This window comes from Salmo salar, chromosome ssa01 (genome assembly GCF_905237065.1).
Source record: "Salmo salar chromosome ssa01, Ssal_v3.1, whole genome shotgun sequence".
Classification (NCBI taxonomy): domain Eukaryota; kingdom Metazoa; phylum Chordata; class Actinopteri; order Salmoniformes; family Salmonidae; genus Salmo; species Salmo salar.
In genome coordinates this window covers 54,016,507-54,038,811 of record NC_059442.1, presented here as the reverse complement: position 1 = coordinate 54,038,811, position 22,305 = coordinate 54,016,507, and the positions used below count along the sequence as shown (strand labels likewise).

Here is a 22,305-nt window from a genome sequence, read left to right as displayed (position 1 = left end):
TGCTGTATATAGATTTTCCTACTGTATTATTGATTGTATGTTTGTTTATTCCATGTGTAACTCTGTGTTGTTGTATGTGTCGAACTGCTTTGCTTTATCTTGGCCAGGTCACAGTTGCAAATGAGAACTTGTTCTCAACTAGCCTACCTGGTTAAATAAAGGTGAAATATTATTTTATTTTTTTAAACCCACTGTACCTAACCACCTCTGCTCTAAACCTTTCTTCAAATTCAACAAACGACTCTTTCAGTTTTTGGACACTTTTTGTTATCTCTCCCCAATTTGTGGTTGCCTTGGTCAGACCCTTAAGGAAAACCTGTATGGCTCTCCATCCATCAGCCACATCTTTCTCTTCACCACCAACAGTTCTATAAACATTTTCTTCAAGTACACCATGTTCACTGATGTTCAAAACAAAGGCTAACAACTGTAACCCATCATATGGATGTAGATTGTAGAGTTTCTTATATCGCTTTAAATGATCACACATCTTCATACCCATGTTTCGTGGATGCTTCAAAGTCTTTGACGATTCATCCAACTGTTTTGGAGATGCTGATTTATGTGTGATTACTGTCACCAGGGATTTGTCTTTACTCCCTTTAACAGCCTGTGTTCTTGTTGGTCTAAGACATTGTTCGTCACTGCTGTCAGTATCTGTTGACTCAAAGCCAGGCAGTGCTGACCAGATGCGTGAAACCCAATCTGCCTTGCACAACTCAGCCTGAGGGTAGGTTGAGGGAACAAAGGGCCCACAGGTGGGGGCCAAGTGTGCCGCCCTTGCCTCCTGTAATTGTTGAATTTCGCCTTTTAAGGTTTTATCTGTTCACCAAGAACCCTCAAACACTCTGTATCTCTCTGCAGTGTCCTTTCATGATTATCAAGAAAGAATTTCTCATCTCGTTTTCATACATCGGCTAATACAGTTAAAGACCATCGTGTCTTTGTTAATGACTTAGACATCCTCTGTATTTTTCCCCAAGCTTTTTGTATATCAGACTGATTCCATATTCTATCTTTGTCAACTATGACAGAATATTTCTTTATTATCTCTATACACTTCTCTACTTTGGAATGGTTCTTCATATCACTAGATAGTGATATGAAGACCTGCAGCAGTCCCATCCTTTTCCAGAGTGGTTCTCACTTAAAAATGACATTACATTAACTTCAAAATATGTATTATATATATCTATATGTTTATATATTTATTTAAGATATATATATATATATTTAAAACCCATTGAGGACTCTAACTTCTTATCTTATAGAATACATATTGTTTCTGTAGGGCCTGGTTACCCATAAAAACTTGTGTTCACTTCAAAAGCTTGTACAAGGCTTACATTACCCTAAATTGCTCCTCAACTAGCAACTCACCTCTATGCAACAAGAAGGTTTCACACCCTTAATCAACTATGGCTTATTTTAAATGATAGGGCTTTTACAAAGGGGTAAAACCTTTAACAGAACAAAGGACTAACCTTCAACAAAAGGACTCACACGTTATACATTACATATACCTATCACTCATTGAATGCACTTATTTTAACCTGATTTGTTATTTTAGATGATATAGGTTTAGACTCACGCAGCAATATGTTAGCAGTCAGGAGATTAAGAGCTGACTCCCCTGAAGTGGGTTGAGTTTTTTCGTGTTGTTGGTCAAGACCAATTCAGCCGGTTCACTGTACAAAGTGTTAGCAGTTAATGTTATTTTCCAATAACACAGACCCCAAAGCAAATCAGGGGGAGAAAAGTATATTTATTCAAAGTGAAGAAGTCATAGTTGTTATGCTGGGAAGTAGATGGCAGATGTTCATTCTTCCCTGTCCTCAATGTTTTCTCCTCTGAACAAGGAGACAGGATGTAGTTTATAACCCAACCCTAGCCTGTGGTTGACCAATTACAATTCCTTGCAATAAAACTGGGCCAATGGCCAAATTCCAAGTATTCAGTTTCAGGCTCAGTGCATAGACAATTCGGACCAATGAGAATTTGCCACATGAGTCCTGGACTGAAATTCCTCCTGTGTCCCTGACCCATTACTCTTCAGTTCCCCACTACAGAAAAACAACTATTTCCATTGATCATTAATTCCCTCTTGACCTTAAGTCCTCTGCGTTGTGTATTTATCTTCAAATATTGTTACACTACTGAATGCAAGTACAACACACAAAAACAAAAAGTGAAATGCCATAACAAGGAGGTGCATTGCAAATAGGCTGGCACTTTGCTAAATTCCCCTGACGTGAATATAGCAACCTTGTTTCTCTAAATTCCCCTGACTGTAATAAATCTACCTTGTTTCTATAGTTACCGCCTGTAATCGGTATCCTGGGGTAAAGTATAGACTTTTTAGAGTTACCACCTGCAATGGGTTTCCTGGGTAAACTTGTCATCTCTTAAACTTGTAGGCTTTTTGTTACAGTTACCACCTGCTAAGCGTTTCATTAGGTAAAATGCAACATTCATGAATACGCATTCAAAAAACAGGCCTTGAATCTTGAGCCTTGTTACAGTCTATCACCCTTAACAGGTTAGATGAGATATAGTGTCATGTGTTACAATCTAAGACCCACGAAGGGTTAGCTGAGTTATAGTTAATGGGTTGCAGTCTACCACCCATGAAGGGTTATCTGAGTTATTGTGCTAGGCTTTGAGGCTTTCACCTCAGCCACCATGATCAGTTAACTGACATGAATGCTGCAACCTTGAATTATGTGGAGTTTCCTCCCTCTAAAGTTTCAACTTAATGGTTTCCACCTTAACAACTTCTCTTGCATTTCCATCTTCATTCCCCTACACAACATTCACACCCAGCAACGTCCACCAGTCACACACATGCACACATATCACTACATACCACAGGAGGATGGTGGCATCTTAATTGGAGAGGACAGGCTCCTGGTAATGGCTGGAGTGGAATTAGTGAAATGGTATCAAATACATCAAACACATGGTTGATGCCATTCCATTCGCTCCGTTTCAGACATTATTATGAGACGTCCTCCCCTCAGCAGCCTCCACTGCTACATACTCTACTCAACTACAGAACTAAATACACTATATACTGTATATATACTTTACACCTGTCAGCCCATTGCTAACAGATGTATAAAATTGAGCACACAGCCATGCAATCTCCATAGACAACCATTGACAGTAGAATGGCCTTACTGAAGAGCTCAGTGACTCAACGTGGCACCGCCATAGGATGCCACCTTTCCAACAAGTCAGTTCATCAGATTTCTGCCCTTCTAGAGCTGCCCCGGTAAACTGTAAGTGCTGTTATTGTGAAGTGGAAACATCTAGGAGTAACAACAGCCCAGCCGCTAAGTGGTAGGCCGCACAAGCTAACCTAGAGTGCTGAAGCAGGTACTACGTAAAAATCGTCTGTCCTCGGTTACAAAACTCACTACCGAGTTCCAAACTGCCTCGGAAGCAACGTCAGCACTAGAACTGTTCGTCAGGAGCTTCATGAAATGGGTTTCCATGGCCGAGCAGCCGCACACAAGCTTGAGATCACCATGCACAATGCCAAGCGTCGGCTAGAGTGGTGTAAAGCTTGTCGCCATTGGACTCTGGAGCATTGGAAACACTTTCTCTCGAGTGATGAATTACGCTTCACCATCTGTCAGTCTGACGGACGAATCTGGGTTTGGTGGATGCATAGTGGCAACTGTAAAGTTTGGTGGAGGAGGAATAATGGTCTGGGGTTGTTTTTCATGGTTCAGGCTTGGCTCCTTAGTTCCAGTGAAGGGAAATCTTAATGCTAGAGAATACAATGACATTCTAGACAATTCTGTGCTTCCAACTTCGTGGCAACAGTTTGGGGAAGGTCCTTTCCTGCTTCATCATGACAATGCCCCCTGGTGCACAAGGCGAGGTCCAAGAATTTGACTGGCCTGCAAGCCCTGACTTCAACTCCATCGAACACCTTTGGGATAAATTGGAACGTCGACTGCAAGCCAGGCCTAATCGCCCAACATCAGTGCCCAACCTCACTAATGCTCTTGTGGAAAGTCCCCGCCGCAATGTTCCAACATTTAGTGGAAAGCCTTCCCAGAAGAGTGGAGGCTGTTATAGCATCAAAGGGGGGACCAACTCCATATTAATGCCCATGATTTTGGAATGAGATATTCGATGAGCAGGTGTCCACATACGTTTGGTGATGTAGTGTATTTAGGTCAGAGGCATTGTGTAATGTGCTGTTGTATTATTTATGTATTTTTTTAAGCAAATTTAGCTGCTTGCATGAGTGATTTAAGATGGCAGGGAGTTCCATGCTCTATACAGTATATAACTGTGCGTTGCCTTGAATTCGTATTTGGCTTTAGGGATTGTGAAGAGAATTCTGGTTGCATGTCTCAGTGTTTTCCTTTAGCGCCGGCTGTCGGCTAATCAGCTGTTTACAGAGGGCTACATTTTCCACTTCATATTATCTAGATTACTTTTCATTTAATAGTTTCAATTTGCTCCTCCGTCGAGCTCTCTCCCACTAGAATGAACGATATGCATCTTCTAGCGATCTATTGATAGGATAGGCACCTGTCAGTCACAAAGTGAGCAATGACAGGGAAATGCAGCAGAGAGGAAGAGGCCAGCGAGAGGTTTCACTCTCGCCAAAATATGTCAATTTGTTTCTATAGGCTAATTTTGGATTTAAGCTTATCGCCTGCCTTCCCTGCTTTGGAACAATGACTCTCATTGTTAGGCCGGAGACATAAGCACCCCTTCATTACATACAGATGTCTGGTTGCAGTCAAATTTCTTTACATGGAGGAGCGGTAGAGAGCATGATGTGCATGAATTTGCACATCCCATGTAATGTAAGTAGTAACAATGTGTCGAAATCCCTGACTTAGCATAATTGTTTTCTGACACATTAATTTATTTTCTTTCTTGTGTTTCACATAGCCAGCCATGCGGAGTCATGGTTCATAATAGGCTATTTACTGTGCGTTGATTGACAACTGAACAGCAAGTGTTGACTAGTTTACTAGCTGACATAATAAAATCGATCTCCTATATCCCTTTTCCATTCATAAATCATGTAACGTGGTTATATGTCCATGGTATCATATCGGGACAAGTAAACCAAAAGATTTCCTTGGTTGCTGGATGTCGGGGCTTGCCAGACAGTGATGCTAAAAGTGAATGACTCTTGTCTCGTCAGTCAGTGTAGCCTACCGAATCGCATCGGTGAGAGAGCTGTTCATTTGGCTCCCTAATTTGCATAGGCTACCTAGGCTTTTTGCCGATTATCTGCAGATAAATTATGAAAACATTTGGTGAAGATGGTGAATCATCACTGCAGGAACAATAGGTAGTGGAGAGCCTCATTCTAGTCCAAAGATGATAATTACGCTCCTAATGGAATCCAGGCATTAAAATGATTATTTAGCAGACATCACTTGCTTATATTCAGTCAACACATATATCTTAAGAATATCATGGAATATAATTTAACATTTTAGTTTCTCTTAGAATAAAAACCTTAGTGTAACAACAGTTTTAGTAAGTAATATGTTACAGTCTAGTTACAGCTTCTTCTGACCAAGTAGACACAAAAAACAAGTGTCTTTTTTCGGGTGTGCGTGCAGGACAGAGGAACAGCAATTCTTACACTATTGTTCTAAATTCAATCACATTCTTCATCCTCATCATTCAGTTCCTTGAAGTTCAATTTTGAAGTCGTGCACAATTATCAGTTTCTTTTTGGTTTATATCGCCCATTCATTGTCAGGTAGAGACACATTAGGCCTTGCGACCCAAAAGCATAATCAGTGCTCTAACTCCCCCTTACGGTGGCCTGGAGCAATGAAACAGTGACGCAGGGTAACGTACTAAACCACAAATGACCTCTAAGTAATCTCAAAACGTTTAATTGAGGAACCACTGTGGGCCTAGACATAGACAATATCCATAACAACTAACAATGCATTGAATTCATACATTTTCAGTGACTTAAATTGTAAAGTCACGTCTTTCTACACAATTCCACAACACATTTTTCCAATCTGGGAAGTAAACTCAATATATTATTCAGTGCTTTCGCTTTGTATTTAAGATGGAATCAAGGCATTAGAATGTACCAGAGGCCACCATAACAGAGCTCAATCGGCCCTGGCTGGCTATTTTGTTCTATTTTGCTGGATACTCTTATTTTATTAGGATCCCCATTAGCTGTTGTGAAAGCAGCAGCTGTCTTTCCTGGAGCCCAAACAAAACATGAAACATGACAATACTTTTTACTACTTCAATACATATGCAATGCCTTTGGAAAGTATTCAGAACTTTTTCCACATTTAGTTACGTTACAGCCTTATTATAAAATTGTTGAAATAAAATAAAAAATCCTCAGCAATCTACACACAATACCCCAAAATGACAGTACAAAAACAGGCTTTTAGATATTATTGCAAATTTATAAAAAATAAAAACAAATATAACTTATTTACATAACTATTCAGACCCTTTGCTTTGAGACTTGAAATTGAGCTCAGGTGCCTCCTGTTTCCATTGATCATCTGTGAGATGTTTCTACAACTTGATTGACAGAATGACACATTTACCACAATCTGCCACCATCTACCACAAATGGTCGCGGCATAAGCTCTAAACTTTTCATTGAGGAACCACTGTAGCAGCAGACCAAAATAATAGGCTTTTAGATGTGGCAGGTGAACCTGTAGCTACAACACTTCAACAACTTTTGGCATGAGATCCTCTCTGAGTTTCACAGGGATATGTCTCTGAACATTTACAGCGACACCTTCCCCATATTTAGTTCTGTCTCTTCTATCGATGTTAAATCCATGTATTGCTACTATTAGATTGTATGTTTTAATATTTAAAAAAATAGATATTTAAGTTGATTGTGGGTGTATATATAGATTATCCCCCCAAAAAGTCAAGCCCTATTCCCCCATTTTTTCATAAATAGGTTGTTCATAGCATATTACATTTGAAAATGAAATCTACGAAATCATACGATTTACTATTGCAGTGGATACTAGTGCAAAAAGTACATACAAATCATAGGAAAATTATAACTACAAAAAAGCTGAATATCTGAGCTTTCTAACAGTATAAGGTATTATTAGGTACTGTTAATGGCCCTCTCATGAATATATGTTTTATATGGCCATCCACTTAACATTGATGTTCAACAGGTTGCAGCTTGCCATGAGGTGTAATGGATCATGATGAACTGATATCAAAACCGTCAGGCAAAATTACGTTCAATGATAAGAACAACCAATTCCCAAAGGTCTAACTTTTAATGGTAGAGGAAAATACATTTTCCTGCAATGGTTGCTGTAAAGTGGATTGAGCACTGTGTTCAAAAATGCCTGCCAAAATGGGTTAAACTCAAGTACATAAATCAATGTTCTGCACTAGACAGGGTTTGAAACACCAAAATATTGTTTCTAACCTTTTCCAGTAGTGCTCCCAGTCCTTGGCAAGGTGTTTCAAAACACTTGATTAAGTGGTATTACACCACCATGTTCAAAACATTTCAGGATGATGTGTTTCAATACTCCAGCAAAGTTAAGGTTTTGTTTCTTTCGGGTTGGTGGCAGCTCAGTTGCCACTGGTTTTGGTGTTTCAAAGCACATTTTAACAGTGTATACCCAATAGATCTCGTGGGCGTGATGTTTAACGTCTAGAAAGTCTAAGCCTTTGGGCAGAAAAGACAGTCCAAAAATAAATCATAAGGAATAAGGTTTTGAAATGTCTGTCCTATATCTGAGATAACCCCTTTTTTTGTTGGCACAAAACTACCTCCATACTTCCATTCATTTGTATGGGTAACCTTCAGATGAGTCCCATGACACTTGCGGGGATCCGTAGAGTGGTCATATTAGTAAGTAGGCCAAACCGTTCGGACACTACAGATGTTTTCATGAGGAGAAACATTTTCAGGATGTCACCTGGTCTGACAAACAGCACTGTACCTCTGCCACTTTTCAGCACAGATGAAGGCCGACATAGGCGGATGTGGTGGACTGAGACACAGCCCAAGCCAAAAAACAGATATCTCTAGTTTAAACTGACGGATTTTGATGGGGATTTTTGTATTATTTTAATTAGACTCTTAAAAATTAAGCTTACTGTGCTTACTGCAGTGACAGTAAGTGGGCAAGTGTTACCGAAATGAATAATTATCTGTGGTGAAACTAAGCTCCCGTCTCATCAAATCCTATTTCGCTCGGGTGATTTGAACATGGTCTTGAATGGGAAATCTAATTCCCACTCCCACCCCATGTGTACAAGCTACAGTACATGTATCCCATTCTCCTCTTGCTGCAGAGTGGGATCGGGATGTTGTGCCATGTGCCACAGGGATTGTTCCTACCAGAGGAGACGGAAGAAGGGACGAGTGGGATTGCCTTGAAAAGATGGAGACAGCATTTTTTATGGGTGTGTGCTGCTGTGGAACAGGAGGGATGGGAAGAGGGAGAGGGGCCGTGGAGAGCGTTACTCAGTTCTCTGCAGGGGCTGTGGTGGGCTGAATTAATCTGTTGTGAAATGCGTGAGCGCTGCCTCAGCTGACGCAGGCCTCATCTCTGTGTGAACAGCAGAGGTGGGAGGAAAGGGGATGGGAGGGATGGGACACCAGGAAGCACAGAAACAAGATCTGAAAAGGCAGATTCCCCACTGCACCGCATCACCATCCACGTAACCCCCACCCCTTCTCTACACCCACACATCTAACATCAAACCACCATTAGCTACACCAGCCACAAGGCTATATGTCCCACTGTGGCACTAGTCGTTGAGAACCACTTCACTGGCCTCAGGTGTGATTTGGTATTTCAAATAAAAATGTAATTATCTGTAAACAACAGGTGTAGACTAACAGTGAAATGCTTACTTTCAGTCCATTCCCAACAATGCAGAAATTATCATAAAAAATAAATAAAAAGAATACTAGAAAAAATATTTAACATGAGGAATAAATACACAATGAGAAATGATAGCTTGACGATATACGTGGGGTACCAGTACTGAGTCGATGTACAGGGGTAAGAGGACATTGAGGTAGATATGAACATATACAGTAGGTAGGGGTAAAGGATAGATAATAGACAGTAGCAACAGCATATGTGGTGTGTGTGTGTGTGTGTGTGTGTGTGTGTGTGTGTGTGTGTGTGTGTGTGTGTGTGTGTGTGTGTGTGTGTGTGTGTGTGTGTGTGTGTGTGTGTGTGTGTGTGTGTGTGTGTGTGTGTGTGAGTGAGTGTGCAGTGTTGGAAAAAGTATCCAATTGTCATACTTGAGTAAAAGAAAAGATACCTTGACAGAAAATTACTCAAGTTAAAGTCTAAAGCATTTGGTTTAAAATATACTGAAGTATCAAAAGTAAAAGTAAAAGCATACATTTCAAATTCCTTATATTAAGCAAACCACACAGCACCATTTATTATTTGTTTTTTATTTACGGATAGCCAGGGGCACACTACAACATTCTGTCACGGCTCCTCCTCTGCAGTGCAGGGGCGGTTCCTCCTGCAGGCAGAGGAGGGTCGTTAGTGATTGGAGCTGGTGTGATTGGAGCCACCTGGGCTCAGGGTATTTAACAAACTGCTCCACTAACCTCGTCGGGGCTTCTTGCTTGGCTTGCTCCCTCTCCCTCTCCCTCTCCCTCTCCCTCTCCCTCTCCCTCTCCCTCTCCCTCTCCCTCTCCCTCTCCCTCTCCCTCTCCCTCTCCCTCTCCCTGCTCCTCCAGGTATGATCCTGTTTCGTTTGTTCCTTTGTTGGTTTATTTAGTTTCCACTCAGTCATGTTCACACACACATATTCACACATCCATGCACCTTACATACACCTTACATTATGACATTTCCACACCTCATTCCTTTTTTCTTTGTTTAGAATGAATAGTTTTGTTTTATAATAAATAACTTTTTGAATTGGCCTATACCGGTTGTTGATGTCCTCTCATTTTTGCCACAGGCTATGAGCCGGCCTGTGACAATTCATACACAATTTACAAACAAAGCATTTGTGTTTAGTGAGCCCACCAGGTCAGAGGCAGTAGAGATGACCAGGGATGTTCTCTTAATATGTGAATTGGACCATTTTCCTGTCCTGATAAGCATTAAAAATAATTTTCTTTAGGAATGTGGTGAAGTAAAATGAAAAGTTGTCCAACATATAAATAGTAAAGTACAGATACCCCGAAAAATGACTTAAGTAGTACTTTAAAATATGTTTACTTCAGTACTTTACACCACTGCAAGTGTGTGTGTGTACAGTATGTGTTGGAGTGTCAGTGTAAGTATGTGTGAGTAGAGTCTAGTGTGTGTGCATCAGTAGCGCCTTGCGGTCAGATGCCAAGTAGTTGCCATGTCAAGCGGTAATGCAACCAGTCAAGATGATCTCAATTGTGCAGCTGTACAACATTTTGAGGATCTGAGGGCCCATGCCAAATCTTTTTAGCCTCCTGAGGGGGAAGAGGCAATGTCATGCCCTCTTCACGACTGTGTTGATATGTTTGGACCATGATAGGTCTTTAGCGATGTGGACATCGAGGAACTTGAAGCTCTCGACCCGTTCCACTACAGCCATGTCGATGTGAATGGGGGCATGTTCGGCCCTCCATTTCCTGTAGTCCACGATAAGCTCCTTTGTCTTTCCCACGTTGAGGGAGAAGTTGTTGTCCTGGCACCACACTGCCAGGTTTCTGACCCCCTCCCTATAGGCTGTCTCATCGTCATTGGTGATCAGGCCCTCCACCGTTGTGTCATCGGCAAACTTGAGGATGGTGTTGGAGTCATGCGCGGCCACGCAGTTGTGGGTGAACAGGGAGTACAAGAGGGGCCCCCGTGTTGAGGGTCAACGTGGCAGATGTGTTGTTGCCTACCCTCACCACCTAGGGGTGGCCCGCCAGGAAGTCCAGGATCCAGTTTTTGAGGGAGGTGTTCAGTCCCAGGTACCTTAGCTTAGTGATTAGCTTGGAGGGCACTATGGTGTTGAACGCTGACCTGTAGTCTTTGAACACCATTCTCACGTACACTACTGTTCAAAAGGTCGGGGTCACTTAGAAATGTCCTTCTTTTTGAAAGAAAATACACATTTTTGGTCCATTAAAATACCATCAAATTGATCCAAAATAGAGTATAGACACTGTTAATGTTGTAAATGACTATTATAGCTGGAAACTGCATTTTTTTTAAATGGAATATCTACATAGGCGTACAGAAGCCCATTATCAGCAACCATCACTCCTATAACCATCACTCCTGTCAGTCTATTCTTGTTCTGAGAAATGAATGCTATTCCATGTGAGAAATTGCCAAGAAACTGAAGATCTCGTAAAACGCTGTGAACTACTTCACAGGGCAGTGCAAACTGTCTCTAACCAGAATAGAAAGAGGAGTGGGAGGCCCCGGTGCACAACTGAGCAAGATGACAAGTACATAAGGGTGTCTAGTTTGAGAAACAATAGTCATTTACAACATTAACAATGTCTACACTGTATTTCTGATCAATTTGATGTTATTTTAATGGACAGAAAATGTGCTTTTCTTTCTAGAAGGACATTTCTATGTAACCCCAAACTTTTGAACGGTGGTGTATGTGTTCCTTTTGTCCAAGTCAGAAAGGGCAGTGTGGAGTGCAATAGAGATTGAGTCATCTGTGGATCTGTTTGGACCGTATGCAAATTGGAGTGGATCCATGGTTTCTTGAATGATGGTGTTGATGTGATTAATGAGCAGCCTTTCAAAGCATTTCATGGCTGCAGATGTGAGTGCAATGGGGCGGTAGTCATTTAGACAAGTTACCTTGGCGTTCTTGGGCACAGGGACAATGGGGGTCTGCTTGAAACATGTCGGTATTACAGACACGGTCAGGGAGAGATTGAAAATGTATGTGAAGACACTTGCCAGCTGGTCAGCGCATGCTCAGAGTATGCGTCCTGGTAATCCATCTTGCCCTACAGCCTTGTGAATGTTAACCTGTTTAAAGTGGAATTGACAGCATTTGATCTACTTTGCAGATACAAAACAGACAATCATAATATCAGTCAAAAATATCAAATTCCTAGTTTATGTTACAAAACCAATTTTATAAGAGGTTTTAAAAACAGGTTCACCAATACATTTCTTGGTAGTCCAAAAAATATTGCTATCAGGTTGTAAATCGCAGCTGACCTGGTTCATTGTTTGCTGCCTTCATTCAGGATACACTGTTTCAGTTTTCAATGATTCAATATTTTGGACAGAAATGGAAGAATAAGGCTGGGAATGTCAATACAATCAAACTAGCAAGGGCAACGATCACAAGTCAGTCATAACGTGGCTAATATGCTAGCGTATCTAGTAATGTAAAAAAACTAAAAACACAGAGCCTAACATTCGCTAGATAGTTAGCAAGCTAGCTGCTAGGAGCGCAGAATAACTGATGAATTTATGAATGTGCAAGACTTGCTGAATATGACCGAAGTCAGTAAACGTAGGCAAAAAAGTTATAGTTTGTCACGAACCCTCTATATAACATGTAAACAGCCTAACCAGCTCTGCTAGAGCGAGTAAAATGGTCAGTAAGATGTTCTCTAATTTGTGTCTGGAATTAGCTAGCTACTGTAGCAAGCTACCCAACTTTAACATTCGCTTGGGATCTTGGTTGGGACCACGCATGCTTTGGTAGGCAAGCTGCAGAAGGATGAGCAGGCTATTTGTTTATCTCATCATTTATCAGTGCAATTGACCATATCTACAGTGCATTTGAGAAACTATTCAGACCCCTTCACAAGTTACAGCCTTATTCTAAAATGGATTAAAGAAAAATACTAAACTATCTTCACACAATACCCCATGATCACAAAGCGATCTAAAAACAAAGGTTTTTAGATGTTTTTGCAAAAGAATTTAATAAAAATGTAATACCTTAATTAAATAAGTATTCAGACCCTTTGCTAAGAGACTCGAAATTGAGCAAAGGTGCATCCTGTTTCCATTGATCATCCTTGAGATGTTTCTAAATTTTGATTTGAGTCCACCTGTGGTAAATGAAATTGATTGGACATTTTTCAGAAAGGCACACACCTGTCTATTTAAGGTCTCACAGTTGACAGTGCATGTCAGAGCAAAAACCAAGCCATGAGGTCGAAGGAATTGACCATAAAGCTCAGAGACAGGATTATGTCGAGGCACAGATCTGGGGAAGGGTACCAAAAAATGTCACCAACATTAAAGATCCCCAAGAACACAGTGGCCTCCATCATTCTTCAATGGAAGAAGTTTGGAACCACCAAGACTCTTCGTAGAGCTGGCTGCCTGGCCAAACTGAACAATCGGGGGAGAAGGGCCTTTGCTCAGGGTGACCAAGAGCCCGATGGTCACTCTGACAGAGCTCTAGAGTTCGTCTGTGGCGATGGGAGAACCTTCCAGAAGAACAACCATCTCTGCAGCACTCCACCAATCAGGCCAGAGGGAAGCTTGGAGTTTGCCAAAAGGCACCTAAAGGACTCTCAGACCATGAGAAACAAGATTCTCTGGTCTGATGCAACCAAGATTGAACTCTTTGGCCTGAATGCCAAGCGTCACGTGACATCTGGTGGTAACCAGGCACCGCTCATCACCTGGCCAATACCATCACTACGGTGAAGCATGGTGGTGGCAGTATCATGCTGTGGGTATTTTGTTCAGCAGCAGGGACTGGGAGACTAGTCAGGATCGAGGGAAAAATGAACGGAGCCAAGTACAGAGAGATGCCTCAGGAAAGCCTGCTCTAGAGCACTCAGGACCTCAGACTAGAGCGAAGGTTCACCTTCCAACAGGACAACAACACTAAGCACACAGCCAAGACAACGCCAGAGTTGCTTTGGGACAAGTCTCTGAATGTCCTTGAGTGGCCCAGCCAGAGCCTGGAATTGAGCCCGATCGAACATCTCTGAAAATAGTTGTACAACGATGCTCCCCATCCAACCTGACAGATTTTGAGAGGATCTGCAGAGAAGAATGGGAGAAACTCCCCAAATATAGGTGTGCCAAGCTTGTAGCGTTGTACCCAAGAAGACTCAAGTCTGTAATCACTGCCAAAGGTGCTTCAACAAATTACTGAGTAAAGGGTCTGAATACTTATGTAAATGTGATATTTCAGTTTTACATTTTTATATATTTGCAAAAATGTATAAAAATAGATGGGTTAGTGCATTTGGACCCCTTCAAATTTGGACCCCTTCACTTTTTCCACATTTTGTAAATTGATGATGGAAAGAAATTATTGAATCCATTTTAGAATAAGGCTGTAATGTAAAAAAATGTAGAAAAAGTGAAGGGGTCTGAATACTTTCCATAATGTACTGTAAGTGCTCGCTTGTCAGAATTTTTTAAAAGAAAGTGTCATATTCTCCCTGGGGGTGTATGTGAACAGATTTGAATAAGATTTCATTTAGCTAAAATGCTGTCAATTCAATGACACAGTCGTCCAGAACAGCTGGTGCATTCACGCATGGTTCAGTGTTGCTTGCCTCGAAGCAAGCATAGAAGGCATTTAGCTCATCTGTTAGGCTCGCATCACTGGGCAGCTCTCGGCTGGGTTTCCCTATAGTAATCCGTGATTGTTTGCAAGCCCTGCCACATCCGCCGAGTGTCAGAGCCGGTGTAGTAGGATTCGATCTTAGTTCTATGTTGACGCTTTGCCTGTTTGATGGTTCGTCGGAGGGCATAGCGGGATTTCTTAAGCGTTCGGATTATTGTTCCACTCTTTGAAAGCGGCAGCTCTAGCCTTTAGTTTAGTGCGGACGTTGCTTTTGGTTGAGATATGTATGTACTGTTACTGTGGGGACGATGTTATCAATGCACTTATTAATGAAGCTGATGTGGTAAACTCTTCAATGGCATCGGAGGAATATCCCAGAACATATTCCAGTCTGTGCTATTTTACAGGGGAATACATTTTTTGTATGCATCACCTCAGAGAGAGAGAGAGAGAGAGAGAGAGAGATCCCAAAAGCCAGAGAGAGCGAGTAAGCGACCAATCTCCCCAATTCCTTGCAACAGTGTTGTCTTTCCCTGAGGCATTCCATCCTCACTAAACACAGAGAAAGACAAGTAATAGGTTGTGACTGCTCACTCAAGGCCAATGAGTGGGCCAATTAGTACATTAGGAAGTGTTGTGTGGATCCATGGTGTCTATGTCCATATATGTCCATTCAAATAATGTTGCCAGCACCATCTCTGCCACTGTAGATCAAGCCCTCTGATTCAGATAGAGTTTGTCATTTCTCTGGTGAGTTTGGATTTTTTAGCATGCATTTTTAAGCATGCAATGTGGTCAATGCCACACTAGCCACAGTCAATACAAAAATAAACCTAATCTTTTAAACAATTTGAAAGGGTTTTAACCCTTTAACTGGCACACCAAGTAAAAAAATGTCAGAAAGATATGTTAATTTAGCCTCAGTATAGGCTATAAATGAATACTTTTTATTTGTATGACTTAAAATGTTATAAATAATGCAGTGCAAACATCTCAACCAGGCTGATGAGTTTCCCAATTAGATAAAAAAATAATTATACCAGAATTTACATTTTGTCTGCTTCAGTTACTTATAATGGAAGATAGGCCTAGTTAAATGAAGACTAATAGCAAATATGAATACAATTATTATACATTTGTGTGTCGAAATATGAATATTCAAATATGTAAATGCATTGACAGTTTATATGCTTAGAATACCAGTAAAATTACATGTACTGAATAATATTGTAAAACATATTGAAGATAACAGGCAGACAGTAAATAATAATATGGATATGAGGATTTTTGTATTTGCACAGACAAAATACATCCCATAACAATACTTTTCCATTGTCCATAATAGCCTAGCATTGACTTAATAGTGTTCCTTTAATTGGCAACTCAACCGCCTGGTAGAGCATATTTTTCAACCACAACATTTTAGTAATTGAATAAATTAATATACAATTGTGTTTTATAGGTCAACATCATGTTACAACCTTGTAGTTTCCCATTTTATACACAATTTATACTGAAAATGTGTTATTTTTGTGGTTCAGCTTGCACACGTTCACATCCTGCTTTTCAGCCATCTTTGAATGTGTTCAAAAAATATAGGCGTCCGATAATGAAAACCACATGATCACTTTACTAAATGACATTGGCTGAAATGATAAAATATTGACAAACCAAAGTCATATGTTTAATTTAATTTAAAATTGGTTGTCAAAATTAGCAGTGGTGGCAGTGTTTTGATGCGAGCTCCTAGATGCCAACCTCACCTACACTGGGTACTGTGTGCATGTGTTTGTGTGTGTGTGTGCATGTGTATGTGTGTTTATGTCTGTGCATGTGGGCGCCTGTGTACGTGTGGGTCATTCGAGGTCACGCAGATTCATAATGGAGCGTTCCAGTGACAGAGCTCTGTCACGAACATGGCTTTTCTATCCCAGGGCTGGAGAGAAGCCTGCCAGTCATACACATTCCTGGAAGGGTTTTGCAATAATCCAGTATGTGAGACTACTCAGCATAGCAACAGTTTGCTGCTCACTTAATTCTGTAAGCTAATTTGACATGGTCAGATAAAACAAGTCTTGGGTTTTAGGAATTCATGTGAATTATCTGCACCTCTCTTGACCAATAATTTTTTAAGTCACGCTAAAGTCATTGTTATTTAAAGGGTTTCCCATATAAAGTTGAATCCATCTGGATTCAGCATGTCTTTCCATTGGTAGAAATGGGAAAGGGATTTTGAATACCATAAGCTAAAGGACCTTAAAGAAGTCATGTACTAGAGTCTTTTAGAGCTAGTACAGATCTCTGTCAACTCATAAATAGTCCAGGTCTCTTAGATAGTGTCAAATGCTACTGGCATTACAAGTCGTTGTCTGTCTGTATGCATTCATCAAGTTTCTATGTGAACTTCTGGAACTGTGGCAGTGTTGAAATGTCTACTTCAAAACAGTGAGGAATGCTCTCTGGAGACATTAGTAAAAGCCTTTAACCTGGCTTGAACAGGGAATTATTCCCCCCTGCTCTGAACTGAAGATGAAGACACAAAACAGTAGGAAAAAATGTACCACTGCACACGTTTCTTTCATAATTTGCCCTTTATCATGCCCACTCTTTGTTGTAATGACTGAGAATGAGCTGCTGTTGACTGTGAGCATACAGTAGTAAGGACACGTACATGCCTACTAGCGTATGGAGATGAATCTATCTCCACACTTGCCCTGATCTGCCTTCCTTCAGTGTTTCTTACATTACTAACAAAGCTCCAGGGCTTCTTCCATTCAGAAGCATATTTGGATTCCAGATTATTATGCACAAATGGCAGTACTACCATGGGGGAAGGTGCGTGAATGTGTTCTTCAGTGTTCTTCTACCCTCAATCCCTGGTGAAATAATAATCTCCCTATGCCGCTAAATGCCCAACAAGAGCAATCAGTGGAACTGCATATGGAAACTGATCTGAGCTCAGATGAGCAGAGTCAAGCGTGTAGAGGGAGAGGAGGGAGTTGAAGAATGCTGATGATGGAACGTTTCATGTATTCTGACCCCTGTTGGGATCAAAGTAAACCAACTAAGAACATGTCAGGTTTTTTTTTCTCCCTTTTCATTCCAAGTTGTTTGGAGGCCTTTTAATCGGGTGCTTCACTTCTGCTTACCACAGCTTATGCTACTCGGGAGGTATTGATGATCTGGCAGACCGCAGAGGCAGGATAATCAGGCAAGAACCGTTAGGTCTCCTCTGAGGAGAGAGAGACGCTAAATTATTTCATTTCTTCTTTCTCTGTTATTTTTTTTCTTCTCAGGATGTTAGAGAACTCTCTGCTCAGCGCTGAAGTAAAGGAGGGAGAGATTCTGCCTCCCACCATTCAGAAGCTGATGAAAGGATACAACAAGTACCTCAGGCCTTTCTTTGACAGTAAGGGAAACTGCTCAAGGGAGCTCTGTGTGTGTGTGTGTGTGTGTGTGTGTGTGTGTGTGTGTGTGTGTGTGTGTGTGTGTGTGTGTGTGTGTGTGTGTGTGTGTGTGTGTGTGTGTGTGTGTGTGTGTGTGTGTGTGTGTGTGTTTGTTTGTCTGCCTGTGTGATTGTGTGCCTTACCGTATTCCCATATTCATTTCAAGATAACCATATTTTGACAAGGACATGCATAAATGTCCTTTACCTGCCAGATGGAAGCAATCTCATTCCACATGAATAGCACAGTATGTACATGATGAACATTTGCTAATTCTAAATACAACTAAGTACATGCTACCAACACATGGACACACCTGGTGATTTTAGTCATAGGGGAAAGCAGTTAATATTAAGAGTAAGCAGCTGACAAATGATGTCATTTTTCTTAGCAGTCACCATTCTCATGCATGCTCAGTGTGACTAATATGGATGCTGTACGGTGGTCAACATTTCCATGCGTAGGCCCACTCTGTGTGACTTCCTAATATGAGTGCCACACAGCATAACCCTGTAAGGACAGTGACATGACGTATTGTAGCCTTTGATCCTCTGCACTGTTTGTAGTTCTCACAAATCCCTTGTCATTGTCTCCGTCTCAGAGAATCCCTCTAAATGTGATTGTTTTGTTTGCCTGCTGTTTGATTAATAATCAATGAGACTGAACCGAATCTGAGAAAATGTCATTCACAGAGATCAGTGCACCGCTGATCCCCATGATCCCCACACAGGAGGGCAGCTCTGCACGCATGCACACACACACACTCTCTCTCTCTCTCTCTCTCTCTCTCTCTCTCTCTCTCTCTCTCTCTCTCTCTCTCTCTCTCTCTCTCTCTCTCTCTCTCTCTCTCTCTCTCTCTCTCTCTCTCTCTCTCTCTCTCTCTCTCTCTCTCTCTCTCTCTCTCTCTCTCTCTCTCTCTCTCTCTCTCTCTCTCTCTCTCTCTCTCTCTCTCTCTCTCTCTCTCTCTCTCTCTCTCTCTCTCTCTCTCTCTCTCTCTCTCTCTCTCTCTCTCTCTCTCTCTCTCTCTCTCTCTCTCTCTCTCTCTCTCTCTCTCTCTCTCTCTCAGAGTCCCCAGTGTAGGTGAGCTTGGTATGCACACACGTTTAATTGTTTATTTGGATTCCCATTAGCTGTTACAATCGCACCAGCTTCTGTTCCTGGGGTCCAAGAGTACCCACGCATGCCTACATACAGAGTTACACACATGCACAAAGATTAGGTGACCTTGTTCTTGGCAAACAAACGCAGAAATACTAGAACATTGTTATACAAGAGAGAGGGGAAGAGAGGATAATTCCCACATGTAGGGGGCTGCACGCAACACTCTTGCTGTTGCCACTGAAGTTGAGTATTCAGCACTAAGTTTCTCAAACATGCTCTTTTTTTGTTTTGAGGCGTTTTGAATAACACTCCTTTCATTATACTGCTTCATGATTCCTCATGGTGCCCTGAATCCTCTCTCTCTCTCTCGCGCGCGCGGTCTCTCTCGCGCGCGCTCTCTCTTGCTCTCTCGCTCTCTCACTCTCTCTCTCTCTCTCTCTCTCTCTCTCTCTCACACTCTCTCTCTCTCTCTACTTTATTGACATGAAAGTACAGCTCTTACATATTTTGCTCTCTCTTTTTCTGTCTGCTTCTCCCTCTCTCTCTCCCCTCCTGCCCTTTCTCTGTGTGTCTGTCTCATCTCTGTAGATGGGCCAGTGACTGTGGGCATGAGTTTGGACGTTGCCAGCATTGACACCATATCAGAGATCAACATGGTGGGACAACTTCCTGTGTCATTTATGATGCGTTGTACATTGTGATAAGGGGTGAAAGTAGATTTAATTTCTTCCCGGTACGGGACTTACTATGAATTTTTTTATGGGCCTAATCATAGAATTACATATAATCTCTATTAATTCAATAGGATTTGTAATTTAACTTTTGAAAAGTATTTCCTTTTGTTGTGGCATAACCAGTCATAATGCTGTCATCTGATTGTCAAATAATCACTTCAAAAGGACATCTTTTCATCCTCCAAACAGTGGTGAATGGAAAGAGACATCTCTAACACAAAACACCAACAAGTCTAATGACATTTGCCGACTCTCATTAGGCCAGAATTTGTGATATTAAAATACATATTACATTCCAGTATATCCAGTATATCATGTTATGTAATCAGCTTCTAGACTTGAATCAGCGGTTAGACATGAAGATGCACTGTAATTGCAGTACAACCGCGCAATGCTGACCTTTGACACTGCTCTGTAGGACTACACGGCCACCATCTTCCTGCGTCAGCGCTGGACAGACGAGCGCCTGGTGTTTGAGGGGAACAAAAGCCTGAGTCTGGACGGCAGGCTTGTGGAGCTGCTCTGGGTACCAGACACCTTCATCGTAGACTCCAAGAAGTCCTTCCTCCATGACATCACTGTGGAGAACAGGCTGATCAGGATCTTCCCCAATGGAACAGTGCTCTACGCCCTGAGGTGAGTCATCTGGAGAAACACACACATACAGGCATGCACGAATGCACAAATCCATGCAAGCACACACATGGACACACTCAACCCCCCCGGATCAGAAAACCAGTCAGTATCTGGTGTGATCACCGTTTGCCTCATGCAGCGCAACACATCTACTTCGCCTGTGGCCTGTGGATTGTTGTCCCACTCCTCTTCAATGGATGTGAAAATTTGGATATTGGCAGGAACTGGAACACGCTGTCGTACACGTCGGTCCAGAGCATCCCAAACATGCTCAATGGTGACATGTCTGGTTGGTATGCAGGCCATGGAAGAACTGGGACATTTTCAGCTTCCAGGAATTGTGTACAGATCCTAGCGACATGGGGCCGTGCATTATCATGCTGGAACATGAGGTGATGGCAGCAGATTGATGGCACTACGATCAGTCTCAGGATCTCGTCACGGTATCTTTGTGTATTCAAATTAAAATCAATAAAATGCAATAGAGTTGAGTAGTACTTTAAAGTATTTTTACTTTAGTACTTTACACCACTGCCCACCGGCACCATGGGGCACTCTGTTCACAACAATGACATCAGCAAACCGGCAGGTAGCCTAGTGGTTATAGCATTTGGACCAGTAACCGAAAGGTTGCTAGATGGAATCCCTGAGCTGACAAGGTAAAAATCTGTCGTTCTGCCCCTGAACAAGGCAGTTAACCCACTGTTCCTAGGCTGTCATTGAAAATGAGAATTTGTTCTTAACTGACTTGCCTAGTTAAATAGAAAACCGCTCCCCCACATGGCCATCTGCCCGGTATAGCGAGCATTTTCCCACTGAAGTCGGTTATGACGCCGATTTGCAATCAGGTCAAGACTCTAGTGAGGACGACGAGCACACAGATGAGCTTCCCTGAGATGGTTTCTGACAGTTTGTGCAGAAATTATTCAGTTGTGCAGACGATCTCCCAGGTGAAGAAGCCTGATGTGGAGGTCCTGGGCCGCCGGCGTGGTTACACGTGGTTGTGAGGCCGGTTGGACGTACTACCAAATTCTCTAAAATGATGTTGGAGGTTGCTTATGGTAGATAAATTAACATTACATTCTCTGGCAACAGCTCTGGTGGACATTCCTGCAGTCAGCATGCCAATTGCACGCTCCCTCAAAACATGAGACATCTGTTGCGTTGTGCAAAACTGCATATTTTAGAGTGGGTTTTTATTGTCCCCAGCACAAGGTGCACCTGTGTAATGATTATGCTGTTTAATCAGCTTCTTGATATGCCACACCTGTCAGGTGGATGGACTATATTGGTAAAAGAGAAATGCTCACTAACAGGGATGTAAACAAATCTATGCATAACATTTTAAGCCTTTTTGTGCAAATGGAAAACTTTGGGATCGTTTATTTCAGCTCATGAAACATGGGACCAACACGTTACATGCTATGTTTATATTTTTATTCAGTGTAGATACTGTAAATCAGCAGGATCACTAAATCAAATATTGCTCAGTGTGCTCAATTAGAATTAGTAATTGGATTATCTAAAGCAGTGATTGAACAGTGCAACGGGTTTATTTTAGGATTGAGGAGAGGGACACAAACAGCATTAGTGCCTTCAGAGGTACGCCAGAGGGAATACATGGGAAAACACTGAGATGGTTCTGCTAGGGGTAAACAAACCTCTATTAACCGTTTTCTCTCATATCTCCAGGATCACCACCACTGTGGCCTGCAACATGGATCTGACCAAATATCCCATGGACAAGCAAACCTGCACTCTGCAACTGGAGAGCTGTAAGATTTCCAATTCATTTCTACATCTAGGCAGCAACGTGGCTGTTTAATAATAATAATAATTCTAATTTATTCAACTCCTATAGTGTTTTTCACTACAGAAAGAATCGCAAAGCG

General features: G+C 41.7%; 1 protein-coding gene across 1 annotated transcript in view; it reads left to right on the top strand.

Annotated features, from left to right (window-relative positions):
* The window catches only part of LOC106604947 (gamma-aminobutyric acid receptor subunit pi-like), a 93,606-nt gene that overhangs the window by 58,440 nt on the left and 12,861 nt on the right, over positions 1-22,305 (top strand). The window contains exons 3-6 of the mRNA XM_014200111.2: positions 17,793-17,905; positions 19,632-19,699; positions 20,196-20,413; positions 22,106-22,188. Of these exons, the coding sequence (XP_014055586.1) occupies positions 17,793-17,905; positions 19,632-19,699; positions 20,196-20,413; positions 22,106-22,188 (482 nt within the window). The remainder of the gene's footprint in view (positions 1-17,792; positions 17,906-19,631; positions 19,700-20,195; positions 20,414-22,105; positions 22,189-22,305) is intronic.